Source organism: Hyaloscypha bicolor (genome assembly GCF_002865645.1).
Source record: "Hyaloscypha bicolor E unplaced genomic scaffold K444scaffold_118, whole genome shotgun sequence".
Lineage (NCBI taxonomy): Eukaryota > Fungi > Ascomycota > Leotiomycetes > Helotiales > Hyaloscyphaceae > Hyaloscypha > Hyaloscypha bicolor.
Genome location: NW_020194620.1, coordinates 1,521,109 through 1,537,722, shown reverse-complemented (window position 1 = coordinate 1,537,722; position 16,614 = coordinate 1,521,109). Strand labels below are relative to the sequence as shown.

At 46.3% G+C, this 16,614-nt stretch overlaps 7 protein-coding genes across 7 annotated transcripts; 5 read left to right on the top strand and 2 right to left on the bottom strand.

The window, feature by feature from the left end:
- Window positions 1–191: 191 nt before the first annotated feature.
- Window positions 192–2,082, bottom strand: K444DRAFT_645165 (uncharacterized protein; the record flags this gene model as incomplete). Its single annotated transcript, XM_024885060.1, has 5 exons — window positions 192–779; window positions 962–1,047; window positions 1,103–1,853; window positions 1,896–1,920; window positions 1,979–2,082. The coding sequence occupies 5 exons, from the start codon at window positions 2,080–2,082 to the stop codon at window positions 192–194; spliced, it is 1,554 nt and encodes a 517-aa protein (XP_024733371.1).
- An 881-nt stretch (window positions 2,083–2,963) lies between these two features.
- Window positions 2,964–3,706, top strand: K444DRAFT_65116 (uncharacterized protein). Its single transcript, XM_024885687.1, has 2 exons — window positions 2,964–3,447; window positions 3,506–3,706. The coding sequence occupies exons 1-2, from the start codon at window positions 3,080–3,082 to the stop codon at window positions 3,549–3,551; spliced, it is 414 nt and encodes a 137-aa protein (XP_024733370.1). The 5' UTR covers window positions 2,964–3,079; the 3' UTR covers window positions 3,552–3,706.
- A 1,573-nt stretch (window positions 3,707–5,279) lies between these two features.
- Window positions 5,280–7,170, top strand: K444DRAFT_632864 (HET-domain-containing protein; the record flags this gene model as incomplete). Its single annotated transcript, XM_024883531.1, has 2 exons — window positions 5,280–5,835; window positions 5,960–7,170. The coding sequence occupies 2 exons, from the start codon at window positions 5,280–5,282 to the stop codon at window positions 7,168–7,170; spliced, it is 1,767 nt and encodes a 588-aa protein (XP_024733369.1).
- A 2,137-nt stretch (window positions 7,171–9,307) lies between these two features.
- Window positions 9,308–10,052, bottom strand: K444DRAFT_632863 (uncharacterized protein; the record flags this gene model as incomplete). Its single annotated transcript, XM_024883530.1, has 2 exons — window positions 9,308–9,948; window positions 9,995–10,052. The coding sequence occupies 2 exons, from the start codon at window positions 10,050–10,052 to the stop codon at window positions 9,308–9,310; spliced, it is 699 nt and encodes a 232-aa protein (XP_024733368.1).
- Window positions 10,053–10,478: 426 nt separating this feature from the next.
- K444DRAFT_616296 (uncharacterized protein) lies at window positions 10,479–11,047 on the top strand. The gene is made up of 2 exons (XM_024880900.1): window positions 10,479–10,865; window positions 10,974–11,047. The coding sequence occupies exon 1, from the start codon at window positions 10,484–10,486 to the stop codon at window positions 10,649–10,651; it is 168 nt and encodes a 55-aa protein (XP_024733367.1). The 5' UTR covers window positions 10,479–10,483; the 3' UTR covers window positions 10,652–10,865; window positions 10,974–11,047.
- A 1,787-nt stretch (window positions 11,048–12,834) lies between these two features.
- K444DRAFT_616295 (GTP-binding protein ypt1) lies at window positions 12,835–14,454 on the top strand. The gene is made up of 5 exons (XM_024880899.1): window positions 12,835–12,998; window positions 13,189–13,312; window positions 13,363–13,410; window positions 13,465–13,692; window positions 13,794–14,454. The coding sequence occupies exons 1-5, from the start codon at window positions 12,988–12,990 to the stop codon at window positions 13,986–13,988; spliced, it is 606 nt and encodes a 201-aa protein (XP_024733366.1). The 5' UTR covers window positions 12,835–12,987; the 3' UTR covers window positions 13,989–14,454.
- A 1,547-nt stretch (window positions 14,455–16,001) lies between these two features.
- On the top strand, window positions 16,002–16,412 carry K444DRAFT_594991 (uncharacterized protein; the record flags this gene model as incomplete). The annotated part of the gene is made up of 3 exons (XM_024878377.1): window positions 16,002–16,047; window positions 16,098–16,173; window positions 16,235–16,412. 3 exons carry the CDS (start codon window positions 16,002–16,004, stop codon window positions 16,410–16,412), a joined length of 300 nt encoding a protein of 99 aa, XP_024733365.1.
- Window positions 16,413–16,614: the final 202 nt, after the last annotated feature.

Sequence of the window (16,614 nt, the reverse complement as noted above, 5' to 3'; positions counted from 1 at the left end):
ATTCTCCTCCTATTTCGAACGAATCACTGGAAGCAAACTGGTAACATTGCAGAGAATAACAGATCCGTTTGCTACCATAAAGAACCCTACTGGAGATACTGCGATCTCCAGCCCGAAAGAACTCCGAACTTTTAGTATTAAGCCATCACAGACCAAGGGAAGATTTTTATAAATCAAACCAATTTCCCACATTAGCCAATATAGATAGGCAATCTGTTATTCTTGAATTCGCTCCTCTCAATCATATTATCCTCAGGGTTGAAATCATGCAGAAACAGCCATGACCACATTTTGAACATCAATCCCAACCAGATAGCACTCCTTTCTTCGTTTGTTGTTGTTGCTGGAGAGAGCGTGGCTTCATCACTACCAGCCGACTGTGACGTCGCCGAGTCCGGCGTTTGCGTGCCACTGACTGCTTCTACCGGTTCCTTCACCGCAGCTGGGAATATGTTGTTGAGGTAGAAGTTGATCAGGATCTTCTCTTTTGGGTTGTCTCCGGTCGCATTCGCCAGCTCCAAGTTGAGTGTGTTTTGTTGATCTAGCACTGCGGCAAGGTGCAAAGCGAGGACTTCACCGAATTGGGGTTTGCCAACCAGGCCTTTGAGCCTTTCGTCGACCATCTCGACAGCCAAATGCAGAGAGTCAAGCAGAACAAGAAGTCGAGTATTATGTTGCTCGGCTGCTCGGTCCTTACTGGTTTGTCTATCCTCCTCCTGGGCATAATAGTGCTTATCAGCTTTTTCGTTTGCAAGGCAAGTGGCTGCATCGGAGTATGCCTGGATCTTCTGGAGTAAGGTTTGAGTTTGTGGGTTGTTGACCACCAAAGCATCCACGGGCCTATGTTGAAACAATTCTTGGAGCTCTTCCGTGAGTATGTGGTTACCCAAACTAGGGCAGTCCTTTAGTTCGCAGGCAAATGCAGCCAAACAAGCGGCTGCGTCTAGACCCGGATTCCAACTGTCTTTGCAAGGATTTGGAAGTCTTCGAAATTTGACCCCGGGATATGAACAGATTTCGTGGTCATAGCAATAAGCTCAAAAGTGACTGATGTGTGGTGAGTAATCAAAATCCGAGGGACCCTTCTTGGACAAGTACTTACTCGGGAACATGAGTGATCTTGGTGGTTCTTCAGTTTTATCCAAAATAAGCTTTCGATGCTCGTGACCCAGTTTTGGCAGCAAGCGCTTGAGGCAATATTCCAATCGACCCGGGCTTGCCTGCAGACTTTCCCTCACCGTGTCAAAGAGTGACGACACTTCTCCAAAGCAAAGTCGCTTGATTTCTTCACAGGGAACGATCCTGTTCTCCTTATGCTCTGCTTTCGATAAGCGGGAAAATCTGGTCAGAATGCCGAGGCCTGGGACGTATTCGCTTTTGACCATATAACCATTGCCCTCGGCGCTCAATGACGACTTTTTTATGTCGAACTCTTTCCAGACGAGACCCAACATTGACATAATCTCGATAAGATGACAAATGGTTGTCATTGCAAAGGGTTTCGTAGTATTGGGGGGTATGAAATCCCAACAGCGTCTCTTCCTTTGGATCAGACAGCAGATTGTGTGGCTCAGTCCCTGTTGGAGTGCGTTGTCCCATGCTCGTGAAGCCTTCTCTTGCCCTTGTACAGCATCTAGAAGTAGGACCCATGAACATCCTTCATCCTCTGCTGTGTGAACGTTTGTCCATTTCTCTTCGTCATTACTGAATTTCGCCAAGGTATGCTTGCAAGAACTCTCTGTGCCTGTTATCTTGTAGATCGGATGAAAGTGTTTCTGGATCTCAATAACTTCCATTGGAATCGCCTTGTCCTGATAGGTCTTGCTACTCTCTTTGACTGACTCCGTGTCAGACTTTCGTCAAGAGATATCAATTAGTTTCGCTCTCGGCTTCACTTTAGTGAGGGGGCCGACAGTGATTCTAAGTTTGACTTAGTTGGGTGCTCAGACAACGGGAAAAAGCGAGGGTAAACTCATACCCTGGTGGTGCAGTATATAAGACTGGTACTTCAAAAAAGACTTGATATCTCCATTCTCGCCATTTAAATTTCCTTCTTGTCTTTCTTGCCCATAACTCTCCCATGATCTCTGCTGAACATCGTCTCCTGCCGACCTCACTGTTATCGAATTGCAAATATGCCAATAACGCCTGCAGTGAAGATAGAATAATAGCACCAATTGAAACGGCGAGAGCAGCGTATGTCAAATCGAGGGTAACCTGCTCGGCATTGATGGCCATATTGTCGATACTTGCGACGAGCGAACTATTTGGAACACAGAGGATACGCACAATGTGCCTTAAAGAATGTACGGAGAGGTAGTGGTTGAAGGGAATGAGAGGGGATACGCTGAAGAGAACTGCTTCTTCCACTTGAGGGGAAAGGAAACACTGGGCCGCCCGGTCAGGGAGGCTGAGATCCCTGGACCTAGTCCCATCCATACCAATTTGGACTTCGTGCATATTGCTAGACAAGTCATCACATCTGCGACCACTTAGAGCATTCAATACCAGGGCAAAAGAGCCTCGTTAGGTTGCCTAACATATATAACAACGCTAGTCCTCAGCTGAGCGGCTCATTCTCCAATCTGTGGACTTGCAGGGACGTCAAGGGTTGACGTGTTGCTCGGGCGTGCCTGCAAGACGGGTCGGGTTCTACGGTGAGACCTCTCAACAGTGACATTCTCGGGCCTGCGACGACTCGGTAGCAGGCAAGTTCCGAAGGAGGCTGCTCCGTAGTCCTGGAGATTCCTCAAGCCGGACAATGGGAGGCCTTGGGTGGGCACCGTTGCGGTCTCTTCGTCCCCGCAGATGTACTGTCAGCAGTGCTAGCTCAGCAGGGCAGACCGTACCGCAAGCCGCGGCGAAAAGATTTCCGGGAGGAACAGCTGCTGTGCTGATTGCTTGCTGAAATAAGAGTACAAAAAGAGGAGATGGACGCGCGAAGTTCGTGACAATAAAGTTAAGAAAAGGGGGGAAGTCACGGGACATCGCGCCAACGCGATCCACTGAATTTCGCCGCAAAACACCCCGCTAAACCATCCCAACTCAAGTTCGACCACCACTTTTTCCAGATGCCTCCATGACAGACCTAACAGCTGTCCTCCCCGGCTTTCCAACACACCAATATGTCCGACTGCTTCCCTCCCTTGAGAAGAACCTGGTCACAACGGCAGATCTCCTTACACTCGACTGCGTGGAGATAGCAAAACGCGCTCAGCTCCCTCTACTCGGTGTGAAGAGGCTATGCAATGCAGTGCTTGAGGCATTACAAAACATCTTGGGGATCGCGGATGGTAATAATGAGGCGCACCAGAGTTCATTGTTGAGGAAGACGGGGAAGGACATCCTCAATTCATGGAGCACCATCAGTACCCTGGACGACGATCTCGACCGCGCATTAGGAGGCGGTATACCATCTGGCTACATCACAGAAGTTACCGGCGAGAGGTGAGATATTGCAAATTGCGATTCTTATTCAGTATGTTAACAATCTCCAGCGGCGCAGGCAAGACGCAATTCCTTCTTACCCTGCTTCTCGCCGCTCAACTTGACTTCCCCCATGGTCTCTCCAGCTCGACACTCTACATCTCCACTGAAAGCGCCCTTCCCACAACTCGACTCGCGCAACTTCTACGTACACATCCCATTCTCGTCTCCGCGAATCCAAAACCTACCCTCGACAAAGTAATTAGTATCGTAACGCCTGACCTCGAGTCACAAGATCATATCCTCCGCTATCAGGTACCAATCGCAGTTCGACGGCACGGTATCCGTCTCATAATCCTCGACTCAGTAGCTGCCAACTATCGTGCAGAATTCGAGCGTCCTGGGACTGGCAATGGGCAGAACAATGGTGCCAACATGGCCCAGAGGAGTTCAGAGCTCGTGAAGTTGGGACAATTGCTGAGAGATCTGGCGAGGGATGAGAATTGCGCAATTGTGGTTGCAAATCAGGTTGCAGATCGATTTTCTGGTGGCGGAGCAAATCCAGTGTTGAATAGAGCTACGCAGAGCAGTCCGTTGGCCAGGAGGAGTGCGGGAACCTTGCCAGACAGCTCGATGAGTGGGTCGATGTCGAGTGTGGCTGGCGTTAGGGCAGAAATCGATGAGAATACGGCAATTCCTTTTAAAAGCACCATGGATCCGATGTCTCTTGATCATCAGCAGAGGTGGTTTACAGGCTGGGGAGATGATCCCCATCCCTCGCATCTCTCTATCAAGAATATGAAGACACCGAGTCTAGGCTTGATTTGGACAACGCAGATCGCTTGCCGGGTAACCTTGATAAAGAGGCCGGTTTATGGGCCTGGAATAGTGGCAGATGAAGAGAACGAGAGGGGCGAGCCAGTCCTGAGGAAATGGAGAAGATGGATGAAGGTTGTATTTGCTCCTCATGTAGCACCCAGTGGACCAGGATTGGGAGGTGCCGTGGAATTTGAGATCATGGGGGAGGGAATGAGGTCTGTCAAGAAGAAAGGGAAAGGTAACGATGATGACAACGAGGAGAATGATCTCCCAACGCAGAAACTTATGGAAAGAAGCTGAATGTCTTAGATCATGTTGGGATATTGAATATGCCATCATGAAGTAACATTATGATTTAATGAAAGGAAAGACACCCCCATGTTCCCGGTCTTCATGTTCCAAGATCCATTCCTCCAGGCCATGCTCGAAGTTCTGAGTTTTGCAGAGTTGTCCAATGTCCAAGAAAATACAGTACATTCAGTTCTTTGCTGCTCTTCTTTCTCAAGGCTCACTCCTTTCCGACAACGTCCTGCATGCACTGAAAATTAGCGAGCTCTTACAGTGGTAACTTGTGGAAGGTACAAACGGGTAAAAACAGACCGATTCCGCGTACCACCCACTTCCATCCTTCAATCTTCAATTCCCCGTTAACCGTTGAAAGAGCGTTTACTGTTCCAAGACTTCCCATGACTTTGATTTTCAATATAGTTCTACCCGGCAAGCGCTGAAAATTAGGGAGCTGTCTCTTGTCCCCTGCTTCCATCCTTCAGCTTTCAACTTTCCATGAGGCGCCGAAAGAATATTCAATGTCCAGAAGGCCTGAGAATTTCCATGGCTTGATTTTCAATGTTCCCAGCAAACGAGAACATCTACTCTCCGGTTCAATTTCACTTGACCCGGCATTTGCGAGCCTCAGTCACAGCCTCGCTGGCTGACGAACCCCTGCACTTCAGCAACGATTTCAAGGGCTCTCCCTAACTTCCATTCATTCACACACACTTCGGAACAATCCTTGGTCCACATTCACGACCACTATGGCGTACATATCACTGGACCTAGCCCAGAAGCAGATCCGTCTGCTCCATCTCGCGCCATCACTCGACCACGAGTCTCGTCTCGAATGCAGCTTCAGCCTCGCGTCCTTCGACGGCGACGTCAATTACGAAGCCTTATCTTACGTTTGGGGAGACATGACGCCCGTCAAGCCGATTAATCTCGGGGGGAAGGAAGTTCTTATCACCAAGAATCTTCATTCTGCGCTCAGCCATTTGCGGTACAACGACCGAGAGCGGATCTTGTGGGCTGATGCCCTGTGTATCAACCAGTCTGATATGGTTGAACGTACGCACCAGGTATCGCTTATGAGTTCAATCTATTCGAGAGCGAATTTGGTCGTTGCCTATTTGGTTGATGCTTGGGAGGGTTGTGAAGTCGCAATGGATGCTTTTAGGCAACTGGGGAGTGATGATTCTCTTCATCTTGTCAAGCCATTGACCCCGAGTCTCTCGGTACATGGCATGGGTTTAGATTCTACTCAGCTGCGAGATCACCTCATTCAATTCTTCAGAACGCCCTGGTGGAATAGGCTATGTAAGTGCCGAAAATTCCTATGTCGCACCTTATATGCCATCTCGCCAGGTGTGCTGTTGACTTTGGCACTCTCAACCTGGATATATACTATATCATGAAAGTACTGATGTTACCTTTGCTCTAGGGACCGTCCAAGAGTACGCTTTAGCGAAGCAGGTAGTATTCCAAAGTGGGAGTCACGTCGTCTGTGGGCAATTGATGTTGGATGCTGAAAAATCCATCTTTCATCATGCGATCTCTTACGGTTGTTGCCATCAGCTACTTGTGGACGAGAGCGGTAATGTGTCCCTTTTACTGGAATGCTTAGAAATACTCACAAGCATGGATTCCATCGTCAAGCACCGAACTGCGCGAAACATCATCCATTGGATATCTTTCTTCGCTTCCCGAGAGGCGACAGATCCTCGTGATAAAGTATATGGCCTGTTGGGGTTGGCTATGGGTAACGATGTTGGACTAGTTGAGGCAGACTATAGCTGTTCTCTCTGGGGAGTGGTCTACGCTGTTACGGTTAGATTCATTGAAAGGAATCAGAACTTGGATATTCTTAGTTACTTGGTTGGCAAACGGTCAACTCAATTGCCCTCCTTCGTTCCAGATTGGATGAACCAATCTAACTTTAAGATGTACAGTATGCGGGTGGATTCGCTTCCCTTATTTTCAGCCTCTGGAAATTCTGTAGCAAAGTTCAAGGAAATCGCTAGTGGAAAGCTGGCTGGGACAGGTATAATAGTCGACACTATTTTGGACCATTGCTTCTCCGAAGGCACATGGGAAGAATTTTTGGAGAATTGTCGACTTTTGTTTGAAGTCTGTCAGTCTCCTGGAAGTTTATACTGGCATACAGGAGAGCAGCGAGAGGTTGCCTGGTGGCTCACCGTATGCGGAGAGATGGAAATATCTTTTGGAAATACCGGCCCTAGGTATCGACGTGTAAGAGACTTGCAGGGCATTTCAGCTTTCCAGAAGTGGGTGTCTTGGCTGAAAACACCATCACCTCTCAACAAAAACCTTTACACTTCTGACGTTGCTGCGGTCAGCACGGTTATTAGTAGCACCACCTATGGCAGATGCTTCATTTCAACGGAAAAGGGGTACGTTGGATGGGCTCCGAAACAATGCAAAAAGGGAGACGTCGTAGCTGTTCTCGCTGGGGGAAAAGTACCATACGTCTTAAGACCCGAAGCTTCCTTAAATCCTTCGGAAGAGAGTGGAGATTCAAGGAAATACTATAGCGTCCTCGGAGATGCGTATATACGTGGTATCATGGATGGGGAAGTTGTGACAGAGCTGGAAGACAGGGGTGGAAATTGGGAAGAAATTGTGCTTGTGTGATGGAAGCATCAAATTTGGTGGAGCAAGGCGAGACAGAATATCATTGCTTCACATCCTCGGAAGCATATGTGGAAGATTCTTGAACGACAACATGCAGAGCAGACCTCTGGACCATAACAAGAAGCCGAGCGATGGCGCGAAACAAGCTATGGTAACTAAAACCCAAAGAGGGGATCATACAGAGATGGAAATAAACGGCTCTGGACCTTGGTGAGTTGGTGATATTCTTCCTTTTGAGAATCTCTATACTTTCAAGTTTTTCCAGGCAGTGCACGGCTCGGGAGTAGCACAAGGGCTGACCATCTTTGCCATTTACAGCATTCGTGTTACCAGTTTCTGATAGTACTAGGAGGAAGAGTACATTGGTATTTCAGTTTCCTGTAATTTTGTAATTGGAGGCTGCCTCTGAATGAATTTGATCGTTCTGTGAAAAGGTTTGGATCGAGGAAGAGAGGCCGAGCCTAAGCGAGCAGCCCCCTTATTTAAATCGTTCCACCGGTACGCAAGAAGGAGGCCAGTGGGGAGCGAAAGAACTAATGCACGCCCATTTCACTTCAAATCATATGCGGACAAAATACAATGAAACAAAAGCTGGCAAATACTCGACTTGGCTCCGATATTTGTAGACTGCTCGTCAGAGCTACACTAGGGCCGACCCTTGATACGTGCCAAGGATATCTCACTACTGAAGCATCATATTCATCATAACATGGAAATCGTTGACACTTCCTAATGCTATTCAACTATTTACTGATGTCTAGTCACCTGCGGCTTCAAATATTTTCTACCACCTAGACACATTTGCCGACGCCTAGTGACTTTCGTCGAGCCGAGCTTCTATTCACGTACCTCTTAAAATGTGCAAAGACTATATAAGAATATCGTGTTTGGGCAGTAATATTACAGTAGAAGCAACGCTCGATGCTTCCTTAATTTGGCCGAAACAGCATTTATATTGGTAATGTAAGAGTGTTTCTCCTGACCTCCCCTCACTTTCAAGACCTCTGAGTTCACATTCTTGGTCTACCAATTCCAAATTCATCGTCCAATATGACTAGTCTGTCTAAGCAGTGTTCTCATCACTAATCTTCCCACATTTTCAGCACACTATTGTATTCAAAAGACGGAAGACACCCGTTGACCGAATGATTGACGGAACATTGGCAATCTGCTCATTGGCCTCCTCTTTAGCAATGGCTAGCATTCAGATAACTTTCTCAAGGAGAAATGTGCAGCTCGTTGGAGGATATCCTGCCAAAGTCAGTACTTTTGCAATGAACGTTGCAAAGTTCCTTGCACGAATTGTACGCGAAGTTGGTCACGGTATCCTTCATCGCATTACCTACGCTATTCTATGAAACAAGCAGTGAACCTCTGTACACCTATTCTCGACAGTAGTGACGATGGTTGGACTTGCGTGGGCAGCTACAGAAGAACTTGAAGAAAGGTGCTTCATTGACTAAAGGAAGAGAAGCTCTCAGAGGTAAGAGCCTCTTCTAAAATACACCTGCAAAACAAAGAGCCTGCTAGATCAAGGATATGCAGGTCTCCAAACAACAAAAAAAGGAGCAGATTCCAGAGTCTCCCAGAGACAACAGCTACTAGACTATTTTTACTTATAATCACCAGTCCCTGGGATGTTTCTTCGGCAGCTGTCCCTCGCCGGGCCCTTTCACATTTGCATCTAACATGGGCTGGATGGTACAAATGTAGGATCAAAGCTTAGAGGCGTGATCAAGTTTAAGACCGGAGCATAACTGTAACAATACTTCTCCTCCACCACGGATGCTTGTTCGGTAAGTCCCAACTTCGTGGAGTATGAATTCCTCATGTGCAGCAATGTCCACCAGCTCTCGGGACATTCTTGTGTAGCAATGTCCAACAACTGCTGGAACACTCTGCTCCCGAAAATACGAAAAAGAAGTATGCTGAATCTAATTTCTTAGGAATAGGTACAGGACCCAATGGAGTGATTTGATATGGGTATTATTCTCTGTTGCTTCGTTAGAGTGGTGTTTATGTTCAGTATTCAGTATCTTTACAATGTTTAATACATGGCCCAAACCTGAACGCCATATCTATGAATGATCCCAACGCCATAGATCAATGGTAATGCAGCAATTATCTCCAGCGTACTCTATCTCCGGCCTCTCATCTCGTCTCTCATTCCATCATCAACCCAAAAAGCAGGACACGGAGTCCCCTCTCCTCTCCCGTTCTTCTTCATAGCTCCCAGTAACCAATCCGTCAGGCCCACAACTCTCGCTCCGACCCCCTTCTCCCAATTACCGCCTTCTTGTACATGTTCGATCGTGTGACTGACGACCCTTCCCTCCTCGTCAAATTCAAACAGGAACAATCCAGTAAACTCCTTGCTGTCATCCTCTCCCTTTCCGCCCCCAAGCCACTCCGTAATCTTATCCACATTATCACTTGCACCAATGCCCTTATAAAGACCTCCGATCCCCTTCCCACGTGTCTTGCCTATTGTACGCCAGCGGACAATGAGCTGTCCTGGACGGCTAGAGTTTGGGAGGTTGGAGTGTTTGACCATTCGTTCCGACAGGATCTCCAGCTTGACATTGCCGACGAGGGGCACACGTCCCCATGCGATGGGTGAGGTCCACAGGGCAGCAGAGTAGGCAACACGTCCGGTGACTTGCGGCAAGTGTGGATGTGTGGACGGGAAGAGGTGAAGGGTTATTTGCGGAGAGAGGATTTCTTGCGGGAGGGGAGACTGTAAGAGAGTTGGCATGCGCTCCTGGAGGATACGAAGAGCTGTATTATTTGTTAGTTGGTAATCAGAAAGTAGGCGAGTGAGTACTGCTTGCTTTTTCCCAGTTTGACTGTCCATTCACTTGGTTTGCGTGGTTCATAGACATTTTCAGGTGGTATATTTCGAACCGGCGCAGATCCAGTAAACCAAACGTCGGGTAGGCAATTCGGTCCTGGATTGACCGTGGCGAGGTATCTTGAAGGCGCGTGTGCAAATGATATGGAAGTAACTCGTGGGCGACAACTCAGGGTGATCGCGGGGGTTCTGGGAACATTGTGTGAGGCGGAGCGGAGAAGGCTGCAAGGTGTCGACATCAGCCTTGATGGTTGAGTACGGCCCCAGAAGACATCAAGACATCAAAGTTGGGAGTGCCCGGCGAGTTCTACGCTGGCGGTTGAGCTCTTGATAGAGAAATTCCGTGAACCCAGTTCCTGGAAAAGCACCTCTTATCGATTACTCGATTTCCCGCTTAAATGCACGCCCCACCCAAATGCACGCCTCCCAAAAAAATCACCCCCTCTCTTTAAACACCCACAAATGGTCAACGAAGAAGATATGCGGAAGGCTCTGGCCGAAATCGAAAGCTCTGAAGCTCCTGATTACACTGTAATAGCCAGAAAGTATGGATTAATGCGATCTACGCTCTCTCGGTACGCCAGAGGGCTAACCACCTCGCGAGCGGAATTCCAGTCCCAGATCCGCTAATACCTTACCAATGCCCAAGAACGTATTCTAATTAATCAAATCAATCGTCTTACCGAGTATAGGATCCCTCTAACTAGTCAAATGGTCAAGAACTTCGCAGAGGAAATAATTGGATACGCTATGGGAAAGAACTGGGTCTCTCAATTTTGCCGGCGGTATCAAAGCGAGCTAAAAAGCTTGTATTTATGCAATATCGAGAATTAATATATCAAGGGTGAATATGGCCCTACTTATAAACTATTCTTTAACTTGGTTGAGTTCCCTTTTATATTCCTTTCTTATATTTTACGAGAATTACTTACTAATATATATCCCACTCTAGTTACTCCAGGCGATTAAATATAACCATATTACTGCTAATAATATATATAATTAGGATAAAAAGGGCTTCTTAATCGGGGTAATATAAGTAATAAAGAGAATTATATCTAAGGAGGTATATAAATCAGGGAGAGTTATACAAGCTGCCTATAACGGAAATCGAGAATTTATTACTTGCTTAGTATATATCTCTGTAATTAGTAAAAGAGTTCCTATAACTTTATTATATACCGGCGGATTATTTGATTTACGAAATACCTGAGTACAAGATTTATAAGAGTAAGATGACTTTTTTTTTAGTATATTAAGCAATAAATAGAGTAGTAATATATAGGGGCTTTAATAGCTTACCAAAGTCTTTGATCTAGCTATATGACCCTCTTCTCCTTATACAAAGCGTCTTTTAATTATTAATGGCTATTCAAGTTATATTAATATAATATTTATTAATAAATACTAGGACCTTTATATTATTCTTCTCGTTTTACCTCCTTACTCGATATATCGACTTTAACCCCTTAATATGGTTCTTTTTGGCCTTTTATTACTTGTATACTCGAAAGAACTTAATAAATAATAAGCCCAGAGCCTTGGGTATATATTAATAAAGAAGAAACAATTCCTGAAGCTATTTCGTCCCGCTTGGAATAATGCTTTTATAGTAGAGAATATCCAGAAGGCATTTGCAAAGCCTAGTATTTGGCTATATAATCCTATACTTATTCTCCAGGTTATTACCCGTCTAATTACTTCTCCAGTAGCTATTTAACCTACTCTTTCATTAATTTAATAATTAAAGACTCTATAATCTGCGAAATCGATTCGATATTTCCAAGCCGATTTTTACAAAAATCCGTTCTAAGCGAAACTTGAAAAGCTTTTTAGAGCTAATAAAGAGCTTGCTATACAAGCCGTACTCGATAGATATATAAAGGAAGGGTTAATTAAGGCATTAAAGGATAAAAAAAAGAGCAAGTCTCGTGGGAAGCAGCTAAATATCTTGGGAGAGGAGTATATAAAGCCCATACTCTTCTCAGCAGAGAACATTCGATAAGTACAGGAGCTTTTTGCTGAAAAAGAAGCTTTTGCAAAGTCAGAACGAGAACGAATCAATGCTAAAAAGGCTACTCAAGCTCTTAAAAAGCAAAAGGAGAATGCTGAGAAGGCAGTAAACGCTTTGCAGGCGGCTATAAGGGCGGGAAATATCGACGAAGTGAGAATCGAGGAGAAGGCTCAATTGCAAGCTCAAAAAAAGAAGAAAGCTGGGGAAAAGATGGTTTCAAAGGCTCTTCTAGTGAGAACTAAGACTCCTGCGAAACCTAGAAAGGCACTAGTTATTAAAAAGAAGGTTGTTTCCTTTGTCAGTAGTAATATTAATAAGGGGGGGCCAGAAACACCGGTAAAACAGAGCTCCCGGGGGCATACGATAAAACCACGGGTAATTTTTGAGAAGGGATCTAATTAATTTGGGATATTATTTATTAGCTATTAATCTATCTCTATTTTTGATTTCAGGCTGATTGGTCTTGTGGTTAATTAATAATTTAATTTAGAAGTAGGAGAGAGTGAGGAAAAAATTTGGTATGGTGCGCGTGCATTTATGCGGGGCGTGCATTTAAGCGGGATATCGAGTAGCGTCTAAATGGTTTGGTCACCTTGGGAAGGCCTCGTTGCTCTCCAGAACACGGTGGCTCCTCTTGAATGACTCAAGCCAGATTACGAAGCACTGAATGGAACTTATATAGTTGTAGGACTTTTCAACAAAGACCTCGAGAACGACTTCTCCCGTGGGTGTGAATCTAGGGCCTTGTGAACAAGGAAGCAGTTTCATCACGTGCTTCGTTAGCCGAGACCTTGGAAGGAGCGAGGCGGCCATCTTAAGACGTTGTTGAAAGACGTCGCGATACATTGGTTCTCCTCATCTCCAAAGAAACCAAACAACCGCATCGCACCTCCCATCTCCGGCATCCACGTCACACATCAACCCTTCACTAAACAGAGACCCAACTGCAACCATGAATCCCGAGTAGTGAGTCTCCCCTCAGCAACGTCATCCTTCAACCACCGCTACAGCCATCCAGCCTACACGTTTACTGACTGCCCCGTGATTTAGAGTTCACCTTCCCCAGCATGGCCTTCGATCAGAAGTACATGGGCGCTAGCAGCTACCATCCTCTTCCCGAAGCCTACAATTGCATTACTCACGATCTTGGCAGATACGATTACCTCTTCAAGCTCCTCCTTATCGGAGACTCCGGTGTTGGAAAGTCTTGCTTGCTTTTGCGATTTGCAGATGATACATACACGGAGAGCTACATCTCAACTATCGGGGTTGACTTCGTACGTTTTGGAATTTGGGCATTTGGAGGCTGAAGCTGACAACTAGGCAGAAAATCCGGACAATCGAGTTGGATGGGAAGACCGTGAAGCTACAGATTGTAAGGATTCAACTAGGCAGATATGGAGGAGGATCGAGTGCTAATGGATCATAGTGGGATACTGCTGGACAGGAACGCTTCCGGACGATCACATCATCTTACTACAGAGGTGCTCACGGCATCTGCGTCGTCTACGATGTCACTGATATGGACTCCTTCAACAACGTTAAGCAATGGCTACAAGAGATTGACAGATATGCCACAGAAGGTGTCAACAAGTTGCTCGTAGGCAACAAGAGCGATATGTCGGACAAGAAGGTTGTGGAGTACACAGTTGCGAAGGTACGCTCAATCACATGCTCAGCATCACCTGTTCAGTATCACATGAGGAGTTTGGATCATGTCACAGCCTAGGACGATGACTAACATGACTCTGCCTTCAGGAATTCGCTGACAGCCTTGGCATCCCATTCCTCGAGACCTCAGCCAAGAACGCTAGCAACGTCGAACAAGCTTTCCTAACAATGGCCCGCCAGATCAAAGAGAGAATGGGAACTACGACCGCGAACAACAAGCCAACGGTACAGGTTGGAGGAGGACAAGGCGTGCAATCGGGATCAGCGGGGGGCTGCTGTTAGACAATTTTCGCTTACGCAGTGTTGCTTTGAAACGAACGGGATGACTGGTTTTCTTTCCCTCTGCGCATTAGATCGATTCGGAGCGACTTCCTCTGCATTACTCCCTTCGCTCATTGTCCCTCCGGATTTGGGCACATACAATACACACCACGCATTGGGGGTTAGATATGTAATGGGTGGTGGAAGGCGATGTCAAGCGGTCGACTTGGCTGGCGTGTGAGGGAATTATGGGGAATATGACGCTTTTCTTTGCCTGGGTCTTTCCGAGTGTCTCTGCTTTGCTGCGTGGTTCGTTTATACTAGCAAATCATCAAATCATACTTGGGCGTTTCTGTCTGCCTTTTGTGACCGAAACAAATATGGCCTTCAAAATTGCTCTGAACGTTTTTCAATGAGGGGGAGATTCTGGGAAGCTTTCGCTGCAAATGTCTGGATGTTCGAACAAGTTATGATACAATGAGTGACATGTAAGATGAATCGACAGCCTTGATGCTTTGCCATCCTTCGGCTCAAGGAAGCCAAAAACTCATTGTGGGTCCCAAATTTTGAGTATCCCAGCGGAGTTGAATGCCCTACGATTTAGTTTAAAGTCGAGCCTACGCAAAAAGCTCGTCGTGCGAGACCTTGTACCATTATGAAAGTGCTCATAAGCGATGTTGACTTCCCACTGGAGGCATGTTTTAACATCTGGCCTATGCGAATTCATCTTTCTCCTGAGATGAAGTTTAAAGTAAGGATCTACACAAGTTCTTGGCTGGACCTAATACCCACTTCGATATGACTTTGAGGGAAGTTCATTGTTCCAGATCAACTGGAGACATTGAGTCGATGTGCAACGAAATTTGAAGGCCTCGTAAGCGCAGTGAATATAATATGGTTTCTCCATAAGTTGTGAAATAGTGGACGGCAAAAGCGAAATGAGAACGACTTGAGAAAGCCAGCCGAGACTAAGTTGAGGAACAAAGGAGGTTACATCCAAGGAACAGGTGAAAAAGAGCCCTTTACGATAAAAGAAGTAAGAGTTTTGTAACTAGGCTCGAAGTGATTTGAATTGTTTTTCGACGCAAATGCCATGAGAAGAAGTGGTGTTTACAGTTGACATTCAGGTGTGCCAGTATATAGTTGCTGGTTATATGGCAGATGCTCGGGAATAAGAAGTAATAAGGTCACAAAATCTATATTTTTCTTCCAATCCATTTCACCGATGCGTTCTGATACCTATATCCACATCCAGAATAAACCTTGTTTTCCAACGGGTCTACAAAGCGAAACCCCCCAGTGCCTCCCTCCTACTTCAGCCCCACCATCTGTCCTGCCCGCCTTGACACAAACACCTATTGCACCAACTGGTGCGGGCTTGTCGTTATCTCCAGCTTCGTCGTCTCCTAAGATACGATAATCACTAGCCTCTCCGGCCTGGAACAAGAGTCGGCACGAATTATCCCAGACTATAAACTGCCCTACACCTCCTGCTTGCAAATTCCGGGAGTATAGCATCATCATCATCACCCCAGGATACTCCCATGATTTGGAAGCGTGTGGAGATGTATCCCTCTTTATGGCAAGATTGAATGCTTTCGAGATCCGAACAGGACGGAAGAATCTCTCTTGAGGATTGAGCTCAAGCCGAGGACAGGGTGAACAGACGAGAGTGGTTACTTGCGCTTAAAACAGCTTGCAAGAAGCCGAAACGGGATAACCCTATCAATTTTCCAGCCCCGACATTCACCGAGTACCAGAACGTGGTTGCCTGAAGATTCACAATCACGTGCGAATGGTGTGTTCAAGGTTGACGATGCAATGCAAGTGATCTCCTGACAGTAACACGCGCCCATCGAAGGCGAACTCTTTAACCCAGCCTCACACAACTTCGCCTCAAATCCTTCAACAAATTTCACATCCAACAACGATTCAACTCAAGTTCCAGTGCAAAACACCCCGTTTCGCAAACATACCAAAATTAGACGATTCCACTCCCCTATTTAAGCGACAACTCTTCCACAAGACAGCAAGATGGGCTTAATGGGCTTGATTTGTCTAATCATCATCACGATCTTCAGTCCGTCTCCCCTCTTTCGTACTCGAGATTTCGCACTGACAGGAACCTAGTCCCACCGTTAGGAGTCTTCATCGTGGCGGGCTGTGGTGCGGATTTACTGATCAACCTTATATGCACGTTTCTCGGGTATGCATTCGTCACTTCGATCTGTCCAAAGGCGAGGGCTTGTTAACAAGCAGCGTTTTAGCTATATCCCAGGTCACTTTCACGCGTTCTACCTCATCTTCGTGTACTACAACCGGAAGGACCAACGTAAGAAGGGGATTCCGATTGCAGCTGATGCGCCGTTGATCTTTAGTGATCGGGTGCAGTATGGTGGGAACCCGGGAAGTTATCAGCCGTATCACCATGGCCCGAGGTATTGATGTCTAAGGGTGATCTGGGTGATTGGGGAAGGGGGGAGGCGGGGAAAAGGCGAGCACGGAGTCGAAGCGAGCGTGGAGGAAAGCGAGCATGGGAAGAAGATTCTTTGCTTAATGATTAATGATTCACAATGTTATAATGTGATTTTCGAGAAGTGGAATGGGAACAGTTTCTTGATGGAGGAAAAGGACGTCATAAATCATA